The sequence below is a fragment of the Ahaetulla prasina genome, chromosome 1 (assembly GCF_028640845.1).
Source record: "Ahaetulla prasina isolate Xishuangbanna chromosome 1, ASM2864084v1, whole genome shotgun sequence".
Lineage (NCBI taxonomy): Eukaryota > Metazoa > Chordata > Lepidosauria > Squamata > Colubridae > Ahaetulla > Ahaetulla prasina.
In genome coordinates, this window is record NC_080539.1 from 11,099,986 (window position 1) to 11,118,987 (window position 19,002).

Consider the following 19,002-nt stretch of genomic DNA (forward strand, 5'->3'; position numbering starts at 1 on the left):
AGAATTCCCCAGCCAGCATGGCTAACTGGGGAATTCTGGGAGTTGAAATCCACACATCTTAAAGTCCACACATCTTAAAGCAGGGGTGTCAAACTCGCAGTCCGCAGGCCAGAGACATCATGTGCTAGCTCCACCCCCGCTCGGTTTAGCGAAGGGGGAAAAAGTCCTGCTATGTCATGTGACCACGCTGTGACGACACAAGTTTGACACCCCTGTCTTAAAGCATGGCTGACCAGGGAATTCTGGGAGCTGAAGTCCACACCATCCTGCTTTAGAGCAACAAGAAAAGAAAATAAGACATAATTCCATACCCGTAGTCCTCGACTTACGACCACAATTGAGCCCAACATTTCCGTTGTTAAGTGAAACATTTCTTAAGTGAATTTTGCCTCATTTTACAACTTTTCTTGCCGGAGCTATTAAGTGGATCACTGCAGGTATTAAGTTAGTAACACGATTGTTAAGTGACTCTGGCTTCCCCATTGACTTTGCTTGTCAGAAGGTCACAAAAGGGGAGCACACGTCCCCAGGACCAGGGGTGAAATGTTACCGGTTAGCACCGGTTCGGTTGAACTGGTAATAAAAGCTACCGGTTCATCCGAACAGGTATTTCCAACGATCAGCTGTGCCGCACGATTTATATTTGCTAGAAAGCAGGAAATCCTACTTTCTAGCGAATCTAAATCATGCGGCACAACTGTTCCCCCCCTCGCTGTTCTACTTACCTTCTTAAGCCTCCTTTTTCCACGTGAAGCATGCATTTGGCGCACAACACGGGGGATTTCACCACTGCCCATGACGCTACAACCGTCATATATATGAGTCATTTGCCAAGTGTCTGGATTTTAATCATATGACCATGGGAATGTGGCAACGGTCGTAAGTGTGAAAAAGAGTCTTGGCACTTTTTTCAGTGCCGTTGTAAGTTTGAATGGTCACTAAATGAACGATTATGATTTTCATTTTGTTCTACCTCATATGAAGGGCCTCTTGAACACCGGAAGAACTGAGGTCAGAAAGAGAGTCCGAACTGACGGAGACTGGAGAGATGGACTGGTCTTTTTCTTCCAGTAAATCGATTTTCACCAAGGAGCTTGTCTCATCTTCAGAGTTATCCTCTGAAATGGAACCGATGATGAAATGGGAATGTAAATTCAGCTCCAGAAGCTTATCGTCAGGCGGTGGCTTGTTACTCATTGTGCCGGCGAAGAAGGTTTGTACCGCTAACAAGGAAAAACAAAAACAAAAAAAACCAATAACACCTGAGTTTTAAGAAGATTTAACATTTTTCATTTTTCAAACATTAAACGCGTTTTCAAATACAGGTAGTCCTCAACTTACGACTGGAATTGAGCCCAAAATTTATGTGGTGAACTGAGACATTTGCTAAGTGAGTCTTGCCCCATTTCACGACATTTCTCACCACATTTGTTAAGTGAATCACTGCAGTTCTTAAATTGGTAAGATGGTTGTTAAGTGAATCTGGTTTCCTCATGGCTTGTCAGAAGGGAGCAAAAGGTGATCACATCAACATGGCAACTGTCATAAATGCGAGTTCATTGTCAAGCGTCCAAATGTAAACCACGTGACTATGGGGATGCTGCCATAGTCGTAAGTGTGAAAAATGGTCATAAGCCATGTTGAAATCCTACCGGTTCGCACCAGTTCAGGCGAACCAGTAGTGATAAAAACTACCGGTTCGGGCGAACCGATAGTAAAAAAAACCCTAGCGGTTCCTCTGAACCGCTATTTTCGACAATCAGCTGTGCCGCATGATTTAAAACCTTTCTTGCCACATTTGTGAAGTGAATCACTACAGCTCTTACGTTAGAAACATGCTACAACCGTCATAGATGTGAGTCAGTTGCCAAGCGTATGAATTTTGATCATGCGGCCATGGAAATGCTACAAAGGTCATAAGTGTGAAAAATGGTCATAATGTTGTGTCTCGTCTAATCTCACCTCAGCCGGGGTCTTCTTATCTGCTTCCGAACACGGAGGAATGTTCTAGTATGCCTCCCGGCCCCAGCCCTGGCTCCATGCCCAGACAGGCTGAAGAGGAAATACCTCCAGCCCCCAGCTCTGGCTCCATGCCCAGGCAAACGGAGCAACTAGACCCCTCCCCCTCCTCCACAGCATGGGAGCCTGAGGGAGGTCAATTGCCAACAGCTGCCGACTGGAGTGACCCTCGCATCAGAAGACTGGATAGGCGGAGGCAACAGAAGGAAGGGAGGGGCAGGCCTGGATAAGTGCTGAGTCATGGAGCCACACCCCATGGCCTATATAAAGGATCTGCTTTCTGGCAGTCTCTGAGTCAGGCAAAGTCTAAACATATCTTGCTGAAGTCACTTTCTGGTCTCCTGCCTGCCCTGAGGCCTTTGCTAGGACTTTGCAGAGCTGCAGAGGCACGCCTGATTCGGATTTCCCTGACCCGGCCGTCAGCGGAGGAGTGGGACACGACACATAACTCACTTTACAGTCTTCATTTTTTTCAAGATTTGGGCCTAACCTTCAGGCTGAGATTTCCTAATGGCCTCCCATCCACATCCTAACCTTATCTAAAACTGCTTTTTGAGATCAGTTGGCTAGGCACTAGCTGCTACAGGTACAGGTAGTCCTTGACTTACGACCACAATTGAACCCAGAATTTATGTTATTAAGTGAGAAATTTGTTAAGTGAGTCTTTTCTTGCCACATTTGTTCAGTCAATGCACAAATGTTGTTAAATTAGTTGTTAAATTAGTAACACGGTTGTTAAGTGAATCTGGTTTCCCCCATTGATCTTGCTTGTCAAAAGTTTGCAAAAGATGACCTCGCGACACTGCAGCCGTCGTAAGTATGAACCTGTTGCCATGTAAATCATGTGACCCTGGGGATGCTGCAATGGTCATAAGTGTAAAAAACGGTCATAAGTCACTTTTTTCAGTGCTGTTGTAACTTTGAATGGTCATTAAATGAACCGTTGTAAGTCGAGGACTACCTGTACTGCATTAGCCTTTTTGTTTTCCTTGTTTAACAGAAATGTCCCTTGTGTGGCAAAATTGAGAAACTATTTTTAAAAATTGTCCTCTTAATTCCTTCTCTTACATATTAACCCCGATACACCCATATTGTCATGTCCCACTCCTCTGCTGACGGCCGGGTCAGGGAAATCCGAATCAGGCTTGCCTCTGCAGCTCTGCCCAAAGTCCTAGCAAAGTCCTCAGAGCAGGCAGGAGACCAGAAAGTGACTTCAGCAAGATAAGTTCGACTTTGCCTGACTCAGAGACTGCCAGAAAGCAGATCCTTTATATAGGCCATGGGGTGTGGCTCCATGACTCAGCACTCATTAAGGCCTGCCCCTCCCTTCCTTCTGTTGCCTCCGCCTATCCAGTCTTCTGATGCGAGGGTCACTCCAATCAGCAGCTGTTGGAAATAAACCTTCCTCAGGCTCACATGCTGTGGAGGAGGGGGAGGGGTCTAGCTGCTCCGTTTGCCTGGGCATGGAGCCAGAGCTGGGGCCGGGGGGTGCTCCCTCCTCTTCAGCTTGTCTGGGCATGGAGCCAGAACTGGGGCCGGGAGGCATACATTCCTCCGTGTTCGGGAGCAGATAAGAAGGCCCCGGCTGCTGTGAGAGCGGGCAAGACACAACACATATCTTTCCACTGTGTTTCTGAATGCACAGCCGTGTATTATAATACCATGACAAACTTCAATAGATTAAGCAGAATGCAATGGAAGTGGGGAAAACGGCCATAAATCAGTTTTGTTAGGGCCGTCGTTACTTTGAGTGGTCACTGAACAAACTGTTGTAAGTTGAGAACTACCTGTGTTTTGAAGCCACAGAAGATCAGATCAGAAAGCCCCCAAATCTTGAAAGGAAGAAGTTTTGATAGTGACTGACCTCCAATAATTCTTGTTATCCGAGTTGTGATCCACAGCCAAAATGACCTGAAAGAGAGGGAAAAAAGCAAGAAGTTTAGACAAACCGCAACACCTAGAATACGGCATCCAGTTTTGGTCACCATACTATTAAAAAGATGTTGAGACCCTAGAAATAGTGTACAGACGAGAAACCAAGATGATTAGAGGACTGGAGGATAAAACATACAATGAGCCGTTGCAGGAACTGGGCATGGCTAGTCTAGTGAAGAGAAGAGAAGGACCAGGGGAAACATGATAGTAGTGTTCCAATATTTGAGGGGCTGCCACAGAGAGGAAGGGGGTCAACCTATTTTCCAAAGCACCCGAAGGCCAGACAAGGAATAATGGATGGAAACCGATCAAGGAGAGATTCAACTTGGAAATAAGGAGGAATTTTCTGACAGTGAGAACAATCAACCAATGGAATAGAAGTTGCCTTCAGAAGTTGTAGGAGTTTCATCACTGGAGGCTTTCAAAAAGAGACTGGACTGCCATCTGTCAGAAATGGTGTAGTAGGGCAGGGATGTCAAACTGGATTTCATTGAGGGCCGCATCAGGGTTGTGATTGAACTTGGGAGGGCGGGGATGGGCCTCCCGAGCTCTGTCTTCACTGGCAGAGGATTGCAGGAGGTCGTCACAGCAGAAAACGGAGCCTGGGAGAGCCACGAGGTCTGTTTTCCCTGGCAGAGGCACCGCGGGGCGGTCCTTCGCTGTTTCCAGGGTGGGCCTGCGAGCCAGATCTAAGGGCCCTGCAGGCTGGATCGGGCCCATGAGCCTTGAGTTTGACACCCCTGGTGTAGGATCTCCTGCTTAAGCGGGGTGTGTGGGACTAGATCAGGGGTCTCCAACCTTGGCAACTTTAAGCCTGGCGGAGTTGAAGTCTGCCAGGCTTAAAGTTGCCAAGGTTGGAGACCCCTGGACTAGATGACTGTTAAGTATGTAATGCAAATAAGTCTTGAAATAGGCAAAAAAGGATGAAAAAATAAGCTTAAGAACTGATACGCCATTGCTTATTGAAGGGACAGGGGTTATACCTCCAGTCCCTTTGCTTAAAAAAACCCACGAGTGGCTGATAATCCTCGACTTATGACCACAACTAAGCAGAAAATTTCCATTGCTATTTTTATTTCCATGCCTCATTTTACATGCTCTCTTGCCTCAGTTGTTAAGTGAATCACTACTGCAGTTGTTAAGTCAGTAACCCGATTATTAAGTGAACCTGGCTTCCCCATTGACTTTGCTTGTCAGAAGGGTGCAAAAGGGGATCTCGTGGCCCCCCCACCCCCAGGACACTGCAACCGTCATCAATATGAATCAGTTGTCAAGCATCTGAATTTTGATCATATGACCAGGGAGATGCTGCAATGGTCGTAAGTGTGAAAAACAGCCATAAATCACTTTTTTCAATGCTGTTGTTACTTTCAACGGTCACTAAACAAATGTTTTTAAGTCAAGGACTACCTGAATTTCTGGGGAGGACCGTTGGAGGCAGATTGTTCTCATCCTAAGCAGGAACACAGCATCTTGGAAGCTAAGAGGACTAGTGGTGGGATTCAGCTGGTTCTGTCCGGATTGCCCGAACCGGTAGCGGTGACTGCGGGAGGCTCCGCCCAGGACCCGCCCAGATGTAACGCGCAACTACTGCGCATGTGCAGAAGGCTATGCACATGTGCAGAGGTGGTGCAGGCAAGGGAAGAGAGTGCGTGCGCGCCACTAGTGGGTTTCAAATCCTGTCGATACCGGTTCGCTCGTGGGCATGTGCATGCACAGAAGCGCCCGGGTGGGTGGGCGGAGCCTGCCGCCGCCACTACCGGTTCCCCCCGATCCGGGGCGAACCGGTAGCAACCCACCACTGGTGCACGCACGCACTCACATTTTCAAACTGGTAAGGAAGGTAAGTGAACCCCACCTCTGAAGAGGACCCCATAAAGCTAAACCTACTATGGGCTGGTGCAATGCCCCAGGCCTGACTCAAAGTCTTCCATGTCTCTCTTTATCCCAGCCCTCCAAATTCAATATACAGGTGGTAGTCCTCGACTTATGACCCTGAGTCCAACATTTCTACTGTTAAGTTGTTCAGTCAGTTTTGCCCTATTTTACGACATTTCTTGCCACAGTTGTTACGTGAATCACTGCAGTTAAGTCCCTAACATGGTTGTTAAGTGAATCCAGCTGCCCCATTGGTCGTAAGTGTGAAAAACAGTCATAAGTCACTTTTTTCAGTGCCGTTGTAACTTTGAACGGTTGTAAGTTGAGAATTATCCAAGGAACCAAGCTTAACAAGTATCTACCATTAAAAAAATTAAGAGAAGAATATATTATGAATATCGGGTTTTTTAAGAATGTTGATCTTTAAGGTATTTTAAATGCACTGATGTTGTTAGCTAGTTTGGTAATGAAATGTCTGCAAGAAAACCAGCAAGCTTAGAGAGCACCCCGCTGTTCCACCCTGACTTACAAAATATTCTTTTCTATCAGTAAGATATTTTAAAAATTGGTAGCACGTGTTTAAACTTAGGTAGAGGTAGCTATATTATTATTATCTCTGTATTTTTTTTAAGTCAGTTTTTTTTTTTTAATTTACATTTATATCCCGCCCTTCTCCGAAGACTCAGGGCGGCTTACAGTGTGTAAGGCAATAGTCTCATTCTATTTGTATATTTACAAAGTCAACTTATTGCCCCCCCAACAATCTGGGTCCTCATTTTACCTACCTTAATAAAGGATGGAAGGCTGAGTCAACCTTGGGCCGGGCTTGAACCTGCAGTAATTGCAGGCTGCTGTGTTCTAATAACAGGCTCTTACAGCCTGAGCTACCACGGCCCAGAGGTCATTATTGTTATAAATTTATTTGAGATCTCCTTCCCTCCCTCCCTCCCTCCCTCCCTGTCTGTCTGTCTATCTATCTATCTATCTATCTATCTATCTATCTATCTATCTATCTATCTATCAATCTATCTATCTCTATCTCTATATCTTAAGTGAGTTTTTTTCCTATCGAAGCAACCTGGTCTACCTACCTATCTCCCCCCCCCTCTCCCTCTCCCCCTCTCCCTCTCCCTCTCCCTCCCTCTCTCTCTCTCTAAATATATATATATCTTAAGTGAGTTTTTTTCCTATCAAAGCAACCTGATCTACCCAAATATGGGAGGGAGCATACTGCTTCCCTTTCACTTTTCAGCCCCAATCCAGGGGCCCTCACACGACAAAATATTTTGTGTTAAATTTATATTTACTGACAAAGAAATAAAGGGAAACTAGTATAGATCTATTTCAAGCTATTTAGCTCTCATCAGCTAGCCATACCCTTCTGGGATTGGGGCTGAAAGGCGAAAGGGAAGCAGTATGCTCCCTCCCATATTTGGGTAGACCAGGTTGCTTCGATAGGAAAAAAAAAAACCACTTAATCTTTTCCCTGGTAAGCTGACAAAGCGAGGAGAACCTGTGGCTTAGACGTTAATACATCTGCCTAATATGAAAGCAAGCCCAGGTTCGAATCCCAGAAGGGTATGACTAGCTGATGAGAACTAAATAGCTTGAAATAGATCTATACTATTCTCCCTTTATTTCTTTGTCAGTATATATGTATATGTATGTATATGTATATATATATGTAAATATTAATTTATTTTTATTCCCCTTCCCTTTTCCCTTTTATCTTTATTTGTATTTTAATGGCTGGCTTTTAATTTTACTATTTAATAAAGATATCATCAAGACAAACAAACAAGTAGCTACAAGTACCGCTACGAAACTGTCAACACAACTCCACCGTGTTCCAGCACTGAATTTCACTTACTCATCAGCTGCCACAACACAGACACATGCATACAGAGAGGATTTCCTTAACCAGTTCTGGACCACCCACACAAAAGGTAAGAGTCGAGGACCTCACCTTTCAAGATCCTTGGCTAAGATGCCTCTCACGAGAATCGCTTACAGGACGACTTTTCTAGATTGAGACTTTCAGGCAAGGTGAAAAGGAAGCCTACTCAGTACTTTTCAACTTTGGTGACTTCAGCTCTACAATTCCCAGAATTCTCAATATGGCCACGGCTGAGAATTCTGGGAGCCCAGGAGAGTCTGGGAATCTGTTGTAAAAATAACTGACAGATGACATATAATGCTTAATGTCCAACCCTGGGAACTTTCAAGACCTGTGGATTTCGATTCCCGGAATTTCCCAGCCAGCCGTCTTCATGGACGATGACTTAAACATGAGTCAGCGGTGTGCAACAGCAGCCAAAAAGCTAATACAATCCCCTTGGTTGCATAAACAGAGGCATAGTATCAAAACCACATTAAGTATTTGCACCGCTTTATAAAAGCCTTAGCAAGGTCACACCTGGTATACTGCATCCAGTTTTGGTCACACTACAAAAAAGATGTTCAGACTTTAGAAAAAGTACAAAGAAGAGCAGCTAAGATGATTGAAGTCAGTCAATCTGAACCGGTTTGTCATCGGTTTGTTGGCTGCGCATGCGCGGTGTGCACCAAATGCAGTGCACGCCAAACATACGCTGTGCATGCACGCGTAGTGTGCACCAAACGCGCACTGCGCATGTGCAGTATGGGCCAAATGGTGGGAAAAGGAGGCTTGGGAAGGTAAGTAGAACAGCAAGGGGGGGATCAGCTGTGTCGCGCGATTTAGATTCGCTAGAAATCAGGATTTCCTGCTTTCTAGCGATTTTAAATCACGCGGCACAGCTGATTGTTGGAAATACTGGTTCAGAGGAACTGGTAGCTATTTTTACTGAACCGGTAGTTTTTATCACTACCGGTTCGCCCGAACCAGTTCGAACCTGTAGCATTTCACCACTGATTAAAGTCCTGGAGAATAAAACATATGAGGAACAGTTGCAGGATTTGGGTTTGGCTAGTCTACAGAAAAGAAAGACTAAGGAGGACATGATACAAGTATTCCAGTATTTGAGGGGCTGCCACAAAGAAGAGTGGGGTCAACTTATTTTCCAAAGCACCAGAAGGCAAGACAAGGAACCATGGATTGAAACTACTCAAGGAGAGAAGCAACCTGGAATTGAGGAGAAACTTCCTAACAGTGAGGACAATTAACCAATGGAACAGCTGGCCACCAGAAGTTGTGGGTGCTTCATTACTGGAGTTTTTAAGAAGAGACTGGACAGTCACTCGTCTGAAATGGTACAGGATGTCCTTCTTGAGCAAGGGGCTGGACTAAAAAACCTCCAAGGTCCCTTGCAGCTCTATTCTGATTACGATTCTAAAGTTGCCAAGATTAGAAATCCCTGGATGAAAGTAAGGCCCAGATGGCTGTTTTCTAGCTATGCCAAACGGGTGAAGGAATTGGACCGCACAAACAAGGATCTCCTCTAATAAACTGTTTCTAAAATTTACCTTGCATTCGAGCAACCAGGATTAATAATGCCAGCTATGCAACTATCCCTTTTAACGTTCCATGGCTGAATCTCCAGCTAGAGATAGAAACAGCTTGGGGCCTGGGTACTTACGGGACCGCCTGCTGTTACCCCATGCCTCCCACCGACCTGTACGCTCACACAGAGAGGGACTTCTCAGGGTGCCGTCCGCCAAACAATGTCGGCTGGCGGCCCACAGGGGAAGATCCTTCTCTGTGGGGGCTCCTACTCTCTGGAACGAGCTTCCCCCTGGTTTACGCCAAATACCTGACCTTCGGACCTTTCACCGCGAATTGAAAACACATCTGTTCATTCGCGCGGGGCTGGCTTAAGGCTTTTCTTTTTAAATTGCCTAGATTTTTAAAATTTTAAATTCTATTTATGTTTTAAATTGGGGTTTTTAGATTTTTTAAATATTTTAATTTCTCGGCCATCTGTATAATAAGTTTCTTAATTCATTTTTAATTGTATATGGTTTATGTTTTATCTTGGCTGTACACCGCCCTGAGTCCTTCGGGAGAAGGGCGGTCTAGAAATCTAATAAATAATAATAATAATAATAATAATAATAATAATAATAATAATAATAATAATAATAATAATAATAACAACAACAACAACAACAACAACAACAACAACAACACTTGATGTTGTTCAATCAAGATTCAGCCAGATACTGCCACCTATTGTCAATTCTGCCTTTGATACCCTCAAATTTAGAAAACACCAACTCAAGCAAAACAACGTTTTTGTGCAATCCATCTGCCTGTGGCCTTTCCTGCAAATGTAGCCATAGCCTACAGCAGTGGCCAAAATTGTGGAAACCTTTTGGGAAAAGTATTATTTTCTAAAACTAGCTAATAACACCACTTTTTTTGGAGGGGGGGGGAGTAGTTCCATAAAATTATATATCAATGGAAAGTTAATTTAATCAAGAACATTAATGCAATAACTTTTATGAAGGATTTGCTATTTGAATAGCAGTTACAGTATAAAGAAGAAAAGTGAAACAGGTAGAAAAGACAAGATGTACAAAAATTATCACCATGTCAGTTAATATTAGCTGGGTAACTTTTAGCATGAATTACAGCCTTACGACGTCTTCCCATGGAGTGAACCAAGTCTTTTAGTTCTGCAGCTGTTCTAGTGTGAAACCAAGATTGAATGATGGCTTCTATTAACTGGGTTTTATCGCTGGGTTGCTTCTGACTGACAAGTTTCTTTAGTCGGTTCCATAGATTTTCAATTGGGTTTAAGATCTGGGCTATTCAGGGGGGCAGAGGTCGGCCCCGAGGCGCCTCACTTGTGGGGTACCGCAGGGATCGATCCTCTCGCCCCTTCTGTTCAACATCTACATGAAGCCGCTGGGTGAGATCATCAGTGGGTTCGGTGTGAGGTACCAGCTGTACGCGGATGACACCCAGCTGTACTTTTCCACACCGGACCACCCCAACGAAGCTATCGAAGTGCTGTCCCGGTGCCTGGAGGCCGTACGGGTCTGGATGGGGAGAAACAGGCTCAAGCTCAATCCCTCCAAGACAGAGTGGCTGTGGATGCCGGCATCCCGGTACAGTCAGCTAAATCCGCGGCTGACCATCGGTGGCGAGTCATTGGCCCCGATGGAGAGGGTGCGCAACTTAGGCGTCCTCCTGGATGAACGGCTGTCTCTAGAAGATCATTTGACGGCCGTCTCCAGGAGAGCGTTCTACCAGGTTCGCCTGGTGCGCCAGTTGCGCCCCTTTCTGGACCGGGATGCCCTATGCACGGTCACTCACGCCCTTGTGACGTCTCGCCTGGATTACTGCAATGCTCTCTACATGGGGCTTCCCTTGAAGGGCATCCGGAGGCTGCAGTTAGTTCAGAATGCGGCTGCGCGGGTGATAGAGGGAGCCCCTCGTGGCTCCCGCATAACACCCATCCTGCGCAGGCTGCACTGGCTACCTGTGGCCTTCCGGGTGCGCTTCAAGGTTTTGGTGACCACCTTTAAAGCGCTCCATGGCATAGGGCCGGGTTATCTACGGGACCGCCTACTGCGACCAGATACCTCTCACCGACCCGTGCGCTCTCACAGAGAGGGACTCCTCAGGGTGCCGTCAGCTAGGCAGTGTCGTTTGGCGACGCCCAGGGGAAGGGCCTTCTCTGTGGGGGCTCCCACCCTCTGGAACGAACTCCCCCCAGGACTCCGTCAACTTCCTGACCTTCGAACCTTCCGTCGCGAGCTCAAGACACATTTATTCATCTGTGCAGGACTGGCTTAGATTTTTAAATTTAGAGGGTTTTAAATTGATTTTAATATTTATGTTTATATTTATATTTCTATTTTTAATAATTCGGGCGCTAGAATAAGTTTTTTAAGGATTATTTTAATTTGTATATTGATATTGATGTTTTATATGCCTGTGAACCGCCCTGAGTCCTTTGGGAGATAGGGCGGTATATAAATTCGAATAATAAATAAATAAAAATAAATATTCCCAGGCCATTCCAGCAGTGGAATAGGATTATCTTGGAACTCCGCCCAAAAAAGTGGTGTTATTAGCCATCAAACTTCAAAAATACACTTTTCCCAATATCCAAAAGGTTTCAACAATTTTGGCCACTACTGTAAGATGAGCACTAGAAGGCAGTGCAAATTTCCCAGCCAGACGCTCAAAGGGGGAGCTCGAACATGCTCAACCTGTTCATCCCCTGCTTACAGACAACCACACAAGTTACAGCATGACGCATCATAATAAATATCACAATATCCAAAGTTCTCACTCTGTTAGTGACTAGCAAGGATCCCAGTCCTTATGGACCTCCGTGCCAGATAAAATCCGAGATGCACAATTTTTACAAACGCAGGTAGGTAGCCATCGACTTTGCAATCGCTTCACATTCTCTACCTGCTGGCTGGAGAATTCTGGGAGTTGAAGTCCACGGGTCTTAAAGTTTTTGTAACTTCAAACAGTCATTAAGTGAACTGTTGTAAGTCAAGGACTACCTGTATTTTCTTGGGCTCCAAAATCACAGCAGATGGCGACTGTGGCCATGGAATTGAAAGATGCTTGCTCCTTGTGAGGATGCTATGGCAAATATTAAGAAACAGAAACATCACCTTGCCAACAAAGGTCCGAATATACTATGGTTTTCCCCAGGAGTAATGTATGACTGTGAGAGTTGGACCATAAGGAAGTGTCTATAGAAATTCTCAATCATCCAGGTCATGATTGTCCCATAGGTGCTTTTCAAAAGGCAACTGGACTTCACAGAACTGAAAAATCTTCATGGATGAGAAGTGAAAAAAACAAAGAAATTCCAGTTCCCTCTTTAAAAAGCACCTTTGGGACAACCATTAAGAAGGCTGAGCGTCAAAGATTTGAGGCTTTCGAATGGTGGTGTTGGAGAGTCCTATTTGACTTGCAGGGAGATCCAATCAGTGAATCCGAAATCAACCCTTTGATTTCTTTGGAAGGACAGATCCTGAAGGTGAAGCTCAAATACTCTGGCCACACAATGAGAAGAAAGGATTCATTGGAAAAGACCCTGATGTTGGGAAAGATGGAACACCAAAGGAGAAGGGGACGGCAGAAGATGAGATGGATAGATTGTGTGATTGACGCAATGACCATGGATTTGGGAAAACTCCAGAGACAGTGGAGGATGGGGAAGGGAGAGGTTGGAGTGCTGTGGTCCAGTCAGGCACCATTTGACAACATAGTTCTGGGCTGTATAAACAGAGGGATAGAATCAAGATCACGTGAAGTGTTAGTGCCACTTTATAAAGCCTTGGTAAGGCCACACTTGGAATACCGCATTCAGTTTTGGTCGCCGCGATGTAAAAAAGATGTTGAGACTCTAGAAAGAGTGCAGAGAAGAGTAACCAAGATGATTAGGGGACTGGAGGCTAAGACATATGAAGAACGGTTGCAGGAACTGGGTATGTCTAGTTTAATGAAAAGAAGGACTAGGGGAGAAAATATCTCAGGGGTTGCCACAAAGAAGAGGGAGTCAAACTATTCTTCAAAGCACCTGAGGGTAAAACAAGAAGCAATGGGTGGAAACTAATCAAGGAAAGAAGCAATTTAGAACTAAGGAGAAATTTCCTGACAGTTAGAACAATTAATCAGTGGAACGACTTGCCTGCAGAAGTTGTGAATGCTCCAACACTGGAAATTTTTAAGAAAATGTTGGATAACCATCTGACTGAGATGGTGTAGGGTTTCCTGCCTGGGCAGGGGGTTGGACTAGAAGGCCTCCAAGGTCCCTTCCAACTCTGTTATTCTATTCTATTCTATTTTCATTATTCTATTCTGTTCTGTTCTGTTCTATTCTATTCTACTTAGCGACTAAACAACAAGTTGATAAAAATCAAACAAACATCTTATGACCCTCTGGATGAATCCAACATTGGGCTCCATTTTATTAACGTATAATTTAAAGGTATAAGACACAAAACTCAACACTGATTCTACACTCTGGGCAGTAAACAGATTAAAAACATACAATTTCTAAAAACGAAAAGTAAATATTATAGCGAAAGCAAACATATCCTAAGCAGAACAAACAATGTACAGCAGATGGACACACCCTGAGAAACAAACCAAAACAGATTTTCAGAGATTATTTTAAAGTTTGTAAGATTGGGAGGGGATTGTTGGTGGGGGGGGCGTCAGAAATTCCAAAGAGGTGTTTTTCAGAAAGGACTCACTTCCCAGGCGTTATCGGATGACACTGTTTTAATGGCTGGGACATGAAAATGAGGCTCTTCTGTTGAATTTTACAGGATGGTCAAAAATGATGGGCTGGTCCAGAGGGTGGGCTGCTGGGGGGTTCGCAGGGGTTCGGGCGAACCTCTAGCTAAGATTCTGTGAAGTTCAGAGAACCCCCAAATCGCACTCCTGGCTGGCCCCACCTACCCCACCCCACCTCTCCCCTCCCCTCCCAGGAGTCCCCACGCGGCCCATTTTGGATGCAGGTAAGTGCAGGGCGCATGCGGAGGCTTGGGGAGGGTGAAAAACAGGCCTACCGGAAGTTCAGGAAGGCTGGAAACGGGCCTGTTTCTGGCCTCCCTAGAGGGCCTCCGGAGCCTGGGGAGGCCATTTTCGCCCTTTTGGAGGCTCAAGGTAAGCCTCCGAAGCCCGGGGAGGGCAAAAACACGCCCCCCTGCCATGGTGCAGGAGGCTGACTAGGCCATGCCCACCATGGCCACGCCCACCCAGCAACCAGAATATTATAGCATAGCATAGCATAGTATAGCATTGGAACAGAGGTCTCCAACCTTGGCAACTTTAAGACGTGGACTTCAACTCCCAGAATTCCTCAGCCAGCAAAACTGGTATTCTGGGAGTCTTAAAGTTTCCAAGGCTGGAGACCCCTGGAATAGAATAGAATAGAATAGAATAGAATAGAATAGAATAGAATAGAATAGAATAGAATAGAATAGAATAGAATAGAATAGAATAGAATAGAATAGGGATCTCCAACCTTGGCAACTTTAAGACTTGTGGACTTCAACTCCCAGAATTCCTCAGCCCTGACCCCTCCCTGGTCCATGGCCTGCCAGAAACCAGGCTGCGCAAACAAGCAAAGCCCCATCCACAGAATGCAGGCAGCACACAAAACACTGAAAACCACTCTCCATGGAACCGGTCCCTGGCGCCCAAAAGGTTGGGGGGCCGCTGCCCTAAGCCATGAAGGGCTTTAAAGGTGATACCTAGAACCATCAACTGATCCAGGAGCCAACTGGTAGCCGATGAAGCTCCCACTGCAGAGGTATCACACGGTTGTATCAAAATGCATCCATACCTGCGTGGGTGTGGCTTTACAGGTAGTCCTCAAGTTAGAACTATTCGTTTAGTGACTTTTCGGAGTTACAACGGCCCTGAAAAAGTGACCGGTGACCGTTTTTCACACTTACAACCGTTGCAACATCCCCATGGTCACGTGATCAAAATTCACCCGCTTGGCAACTGACATGGATTTATGACAGTTGCCGGATCTGGGGGGGGGGGTGTCACGTGATCCCCTTTTGTTTCACTTAACAGCCGTGATACTAACTTAACAACGGCAGCAACTCACTTAACAACAGTGGCAAGAACGGTCATAAAATGGGCCAAAGCTCACTTAACAGTTGTCTCGCTTAGCAGTGGAAATTTAAGGCGAAATAATAGAAATAGAAATAATAGAAAGAAACAGAAACAGAAATAGAATTCTTTATTGGCCAGATGTGATCAGACACACAAGGAATTTGTCTTCGGTGCATAAACTCTCAGTGTACATAAAAGCTGTAAGTGATAAATCATGATCATAGTCATCGTAAAAATATTCATCATAAATCATAAGATACAATACTTAGTGATAGTCACAGGATACTAAATAAGAAATCAGCATAAATCATACTAGGAAATTAAATAAAACAATATAAATTGTAAAGATACAAGCAACAAAGTTATAGTCATAAGTAAAAAAGGAGATAGGTAATAGGAAAGATGAGAAAAATAATAATAATACAGCCTTACTAAATAGTTTGACAGTGTTGAGGGAATTATTTGTTTAGCAGAGTGATGGCGTTTGGAAAAAAACCTGTTCTTGTGTCTAGTTGTTCTGGTGTGCAGTGCTCTATAGCGTCGTTTTGAGGGTAGGAGTTGAAACAGTTTATATCCAGGATGCGAGGGGTCTGTAAATATTTTCACAGCCCTCTTTTTAACTTGTGCAGTATACAGGTCCTCAATGGAAGGCAGGTTGGTAGCCATTGTTTTTTCTGCAGTTCTAATTATCCTCTGAAGTCTATGTTTGTCTTGTTGGGTTGCAGAACCAAACAGTTATAGAGGTGCAGATGACAGACTCAATGATTCCTCTGAAGAACTGGATCAGCAGTTCTGGAACTGGGCAGACCCCTGGTCTCCTTGGGCAGATTGAGCTTTCTGAGTTGGTGCAGAAAGAACATTATTTGTTGTGCTTTTTCGATGACAGGTGTCCATTTTAAGTCTTGAAATATTATAGAACCTAGAAACTTGAAGGTCTCTACTGCTGATACTGTGTTGTCTAGTGTTGTAAGAGGTGGTAGTATTGGAGGGTTTCTCCTAAAATCTATCATCATTTCTACGGTTTTGAGTATAGGTCGAAAGCTACCTGTATTCTTAACCAGCTGTAGCTTCCAAGGGGCAGCCCCATGCGGAGTGTTTTGCAGTAATCTACTACAACAGGGGTCTCCAACCTTGGCAACTTTTAAGACTTGTGGACTTCAAGTCCCAGAATTCTTCAGCCAGCAAAGCAAAGCTGGCTGAGGAATTCTGGGACTTGAAGTCCACAAGTCTTACAGTTGCCAAGGTTGGAGACCCCTGTACTACAAAGTTACCCTGATCCCTCTTTTAACTCTTCCTCCAGATTCACCATGCCATGGCCAACTCTGGACTTCCCTTTGAGAAGTCCAACTCAGAATGGCTTCGAGTGACTTTATACAGCAAATGTTTAGAGCAGGGGTTCCCAACCCCAGTCCGTGTGAACCGGCACCAGTCCAGGGCGTACCAGCAACCACGATGCGCAAAGAAACCTCATCCATGGGATGCAGGCAGCACGTGAACCAGGGATGAAATCCAGCAGGTTCTGACAGGTTCTGGAGAACGGAGAACCAGTAGCGGAAATTTTGAGCAGTTCGGAGAACCAGCAAATGCCACCTTTGGCAGGCCCCTGGGGGAAGGAATGGGGATTTTGCAGTTTCCTTCCGCTGCCACGCCCACCAAGTCACAACACGCCCACCAAGCCGCGCCCACGGAACCGGTAGTAAAAAAAAATTGGATTTTACCATTGACGTGAACCCATGTCCTTCTGGTCTGCGAAAAAGCCTTTCTCCACAGAACTGGTCCCTGTTGGCCCAAAAGTTGGGGGCCACTGTTTTAGAACAGGGATATCAAACTCAATTTCATTGAGGGCCGCATCAGGGTTGTGTTTGACCGGGGGGGGGGGGCGCGGGGGAGTGTGGCCAGCTCAACGTCGTATGTGTTGATGTGGTAGCCCAAGCGCTCTGCCAACAAAAACGGACTTCCTAGCTCCGTTTTCAGCTGCGATGGCCTCCTGCAACCCTCTGCCAGTAAAAATGGAGCTCGGAAGGTCCTCCACTGTTTTCAGCCCCGCAGGCCAGATCTAAGCACCCCGTAGGACGGATCCAGCCCCCAGGAGTTTGACACCTCTGATTTAGAGCATTCATCACAGCAACTCTTACGTGTGGTATCGATCTCCCATCAAGGAACCTTGGACGCTCTTAACCTACAATCCAGTGGTGATTTTTTTTTACTACCAGTTCTGTGGGCGTGGCTTGGTGGGCGTGGTGTAGCTTGGTGGGCATGACAGGGGAAGGATACTACAAAATCTCCATCCCCACCCCACTCCTGGGGAAGGATATTGCAAAATCCCCATTCCCTCCACACTCCTGGGGGAAGGCTATTGCAAAATCTCCATTCCCACCCCAGTCCTGGGAGAAGGATATTGCAAAATCTCCAATCCCTCCCCACTCTTGGGGGAAGGATATTGCAAAATCTCCAATCCCTCCCCACTCTTGGGGGAAGGATATTGCAAAATCTCCATTCCCTCCCCACTCTTGGGGCAAGGATACTGCAAAATCTCCATTCCCTCCCCACTCCAGGGGAAAGGATACTGCAAAATCCCCAATCCCTCCCCACTCCAGGTGGAAGGATATTGCAAAATCTCTATTCCCACCCCACTCTGGGACCAGTCAGAGGTGGTATTTGCTGGTTCTCCGAACTATTCAAAATTTCCGCTACCGGTTCTCCAGAACCTGTCAGAACCTGCTGGATTTCAACCCTGCTACAATCTCTTCCTTTGTCTCCATCAGAGTAAAGAAAGGAGCAACTGCATTCTGGTGTGCCAGCTTCTGATCTCCTTCTCAGGCCCTTAAGTAGCACTTTAATCCAGTCTCTCTCAAATTTTGTACACTAGAAGAATCCTTGAAATGGTTTTCAACTCAGGCAACCCAGCATAAAAACTGTATCTACAACTCATGGCATATTATCCTGACCAGTAAGTTGGAAATGTCATTATTCTATAATAAAATAATGGAATTAACTTGATTTAACAACAAAACAGAACTACGTCGTAATGTATACATTTGCGAATAAGCCCACCGGGATAAAATGCCCTTCAAATTTTTAATGAGATTGCATGAAAAAAAGTGCCACCCAGCTCAAAATTTTCATATATTTTTTTTTTAACCATTGGCTTATCTGCGGGCGGTGCATTTTTCATGGTACTTTAGTTAAAAAAATATTCAGGGTCTGCTAATTCACGGATGAGCTGATCTACAAGTATGCATGGCAAGTGTTTTGAAACCTTGATCTCTTGAAGATGGGTGGACTTCAACTCCCAGAATTCCCCAGCCAGCATGGGTGTGAAAACTGGAAATAAATGTCATGTTTTGGCAAATCTGTCATAAAATGCAGTCATGGGACTACGGAACACTGCTGGAAAACTGGCCCTGTTGCCAAGTACCCAAAATGCAATCATGTGACCACGGGGGGGGGGGGGGGAAATGCTCCAAGTTTGGACCAGATCGCGCAATCCGGTAGTGATGGGGGCGGGTAGTTCAGAGAACCGGTAGCAAAAATCCCTGCCCCGCCCCCCCCGCCCGCTGTTCCTCTTCTCTGTCCCTGAAGCTCTCGGTGGTGATATAGCTGCAAATGGCCTTAAATGACTGCCGTGGCGCTTCAAA

At 45.4% G+C, this 19,002-nt stretch overlaps 1 protein-coding gene across 4 annotated transcripts in view; it reads right to left on the reverse strand.

Moving 5' to 3' along the window:
- The window catches only part of ACACA (acetyl-CoA carboxylase alpha), a 334,336-nt gene that overhangs the window by 305,407 nt on the left and 9,927 nt on the right, over positions 1–19,002 (reverse strand). For 3 of the 4 annotated variants that reach the window (XM_058164168.1, XM_058164167.1, XM_058164172.1), the window contains exons 2-3: positions 3,884–3,930; positions 974–1,223 (exon numbers count right to left, since the gene is read on the reverse strand). In XM_058164168.1, the coding sequence (XP_058020151.1) occupies positions 974–1,223; positions 3,884–3,930 (297 nt within the window). Of the gene's footprint in view, positions 1–973; positions 1,224–3,806; positions 3,931–19,002 lie in introns of those variants that run through there. The other variant, XM_058164169.1, reaches the window with a different exon arrangement.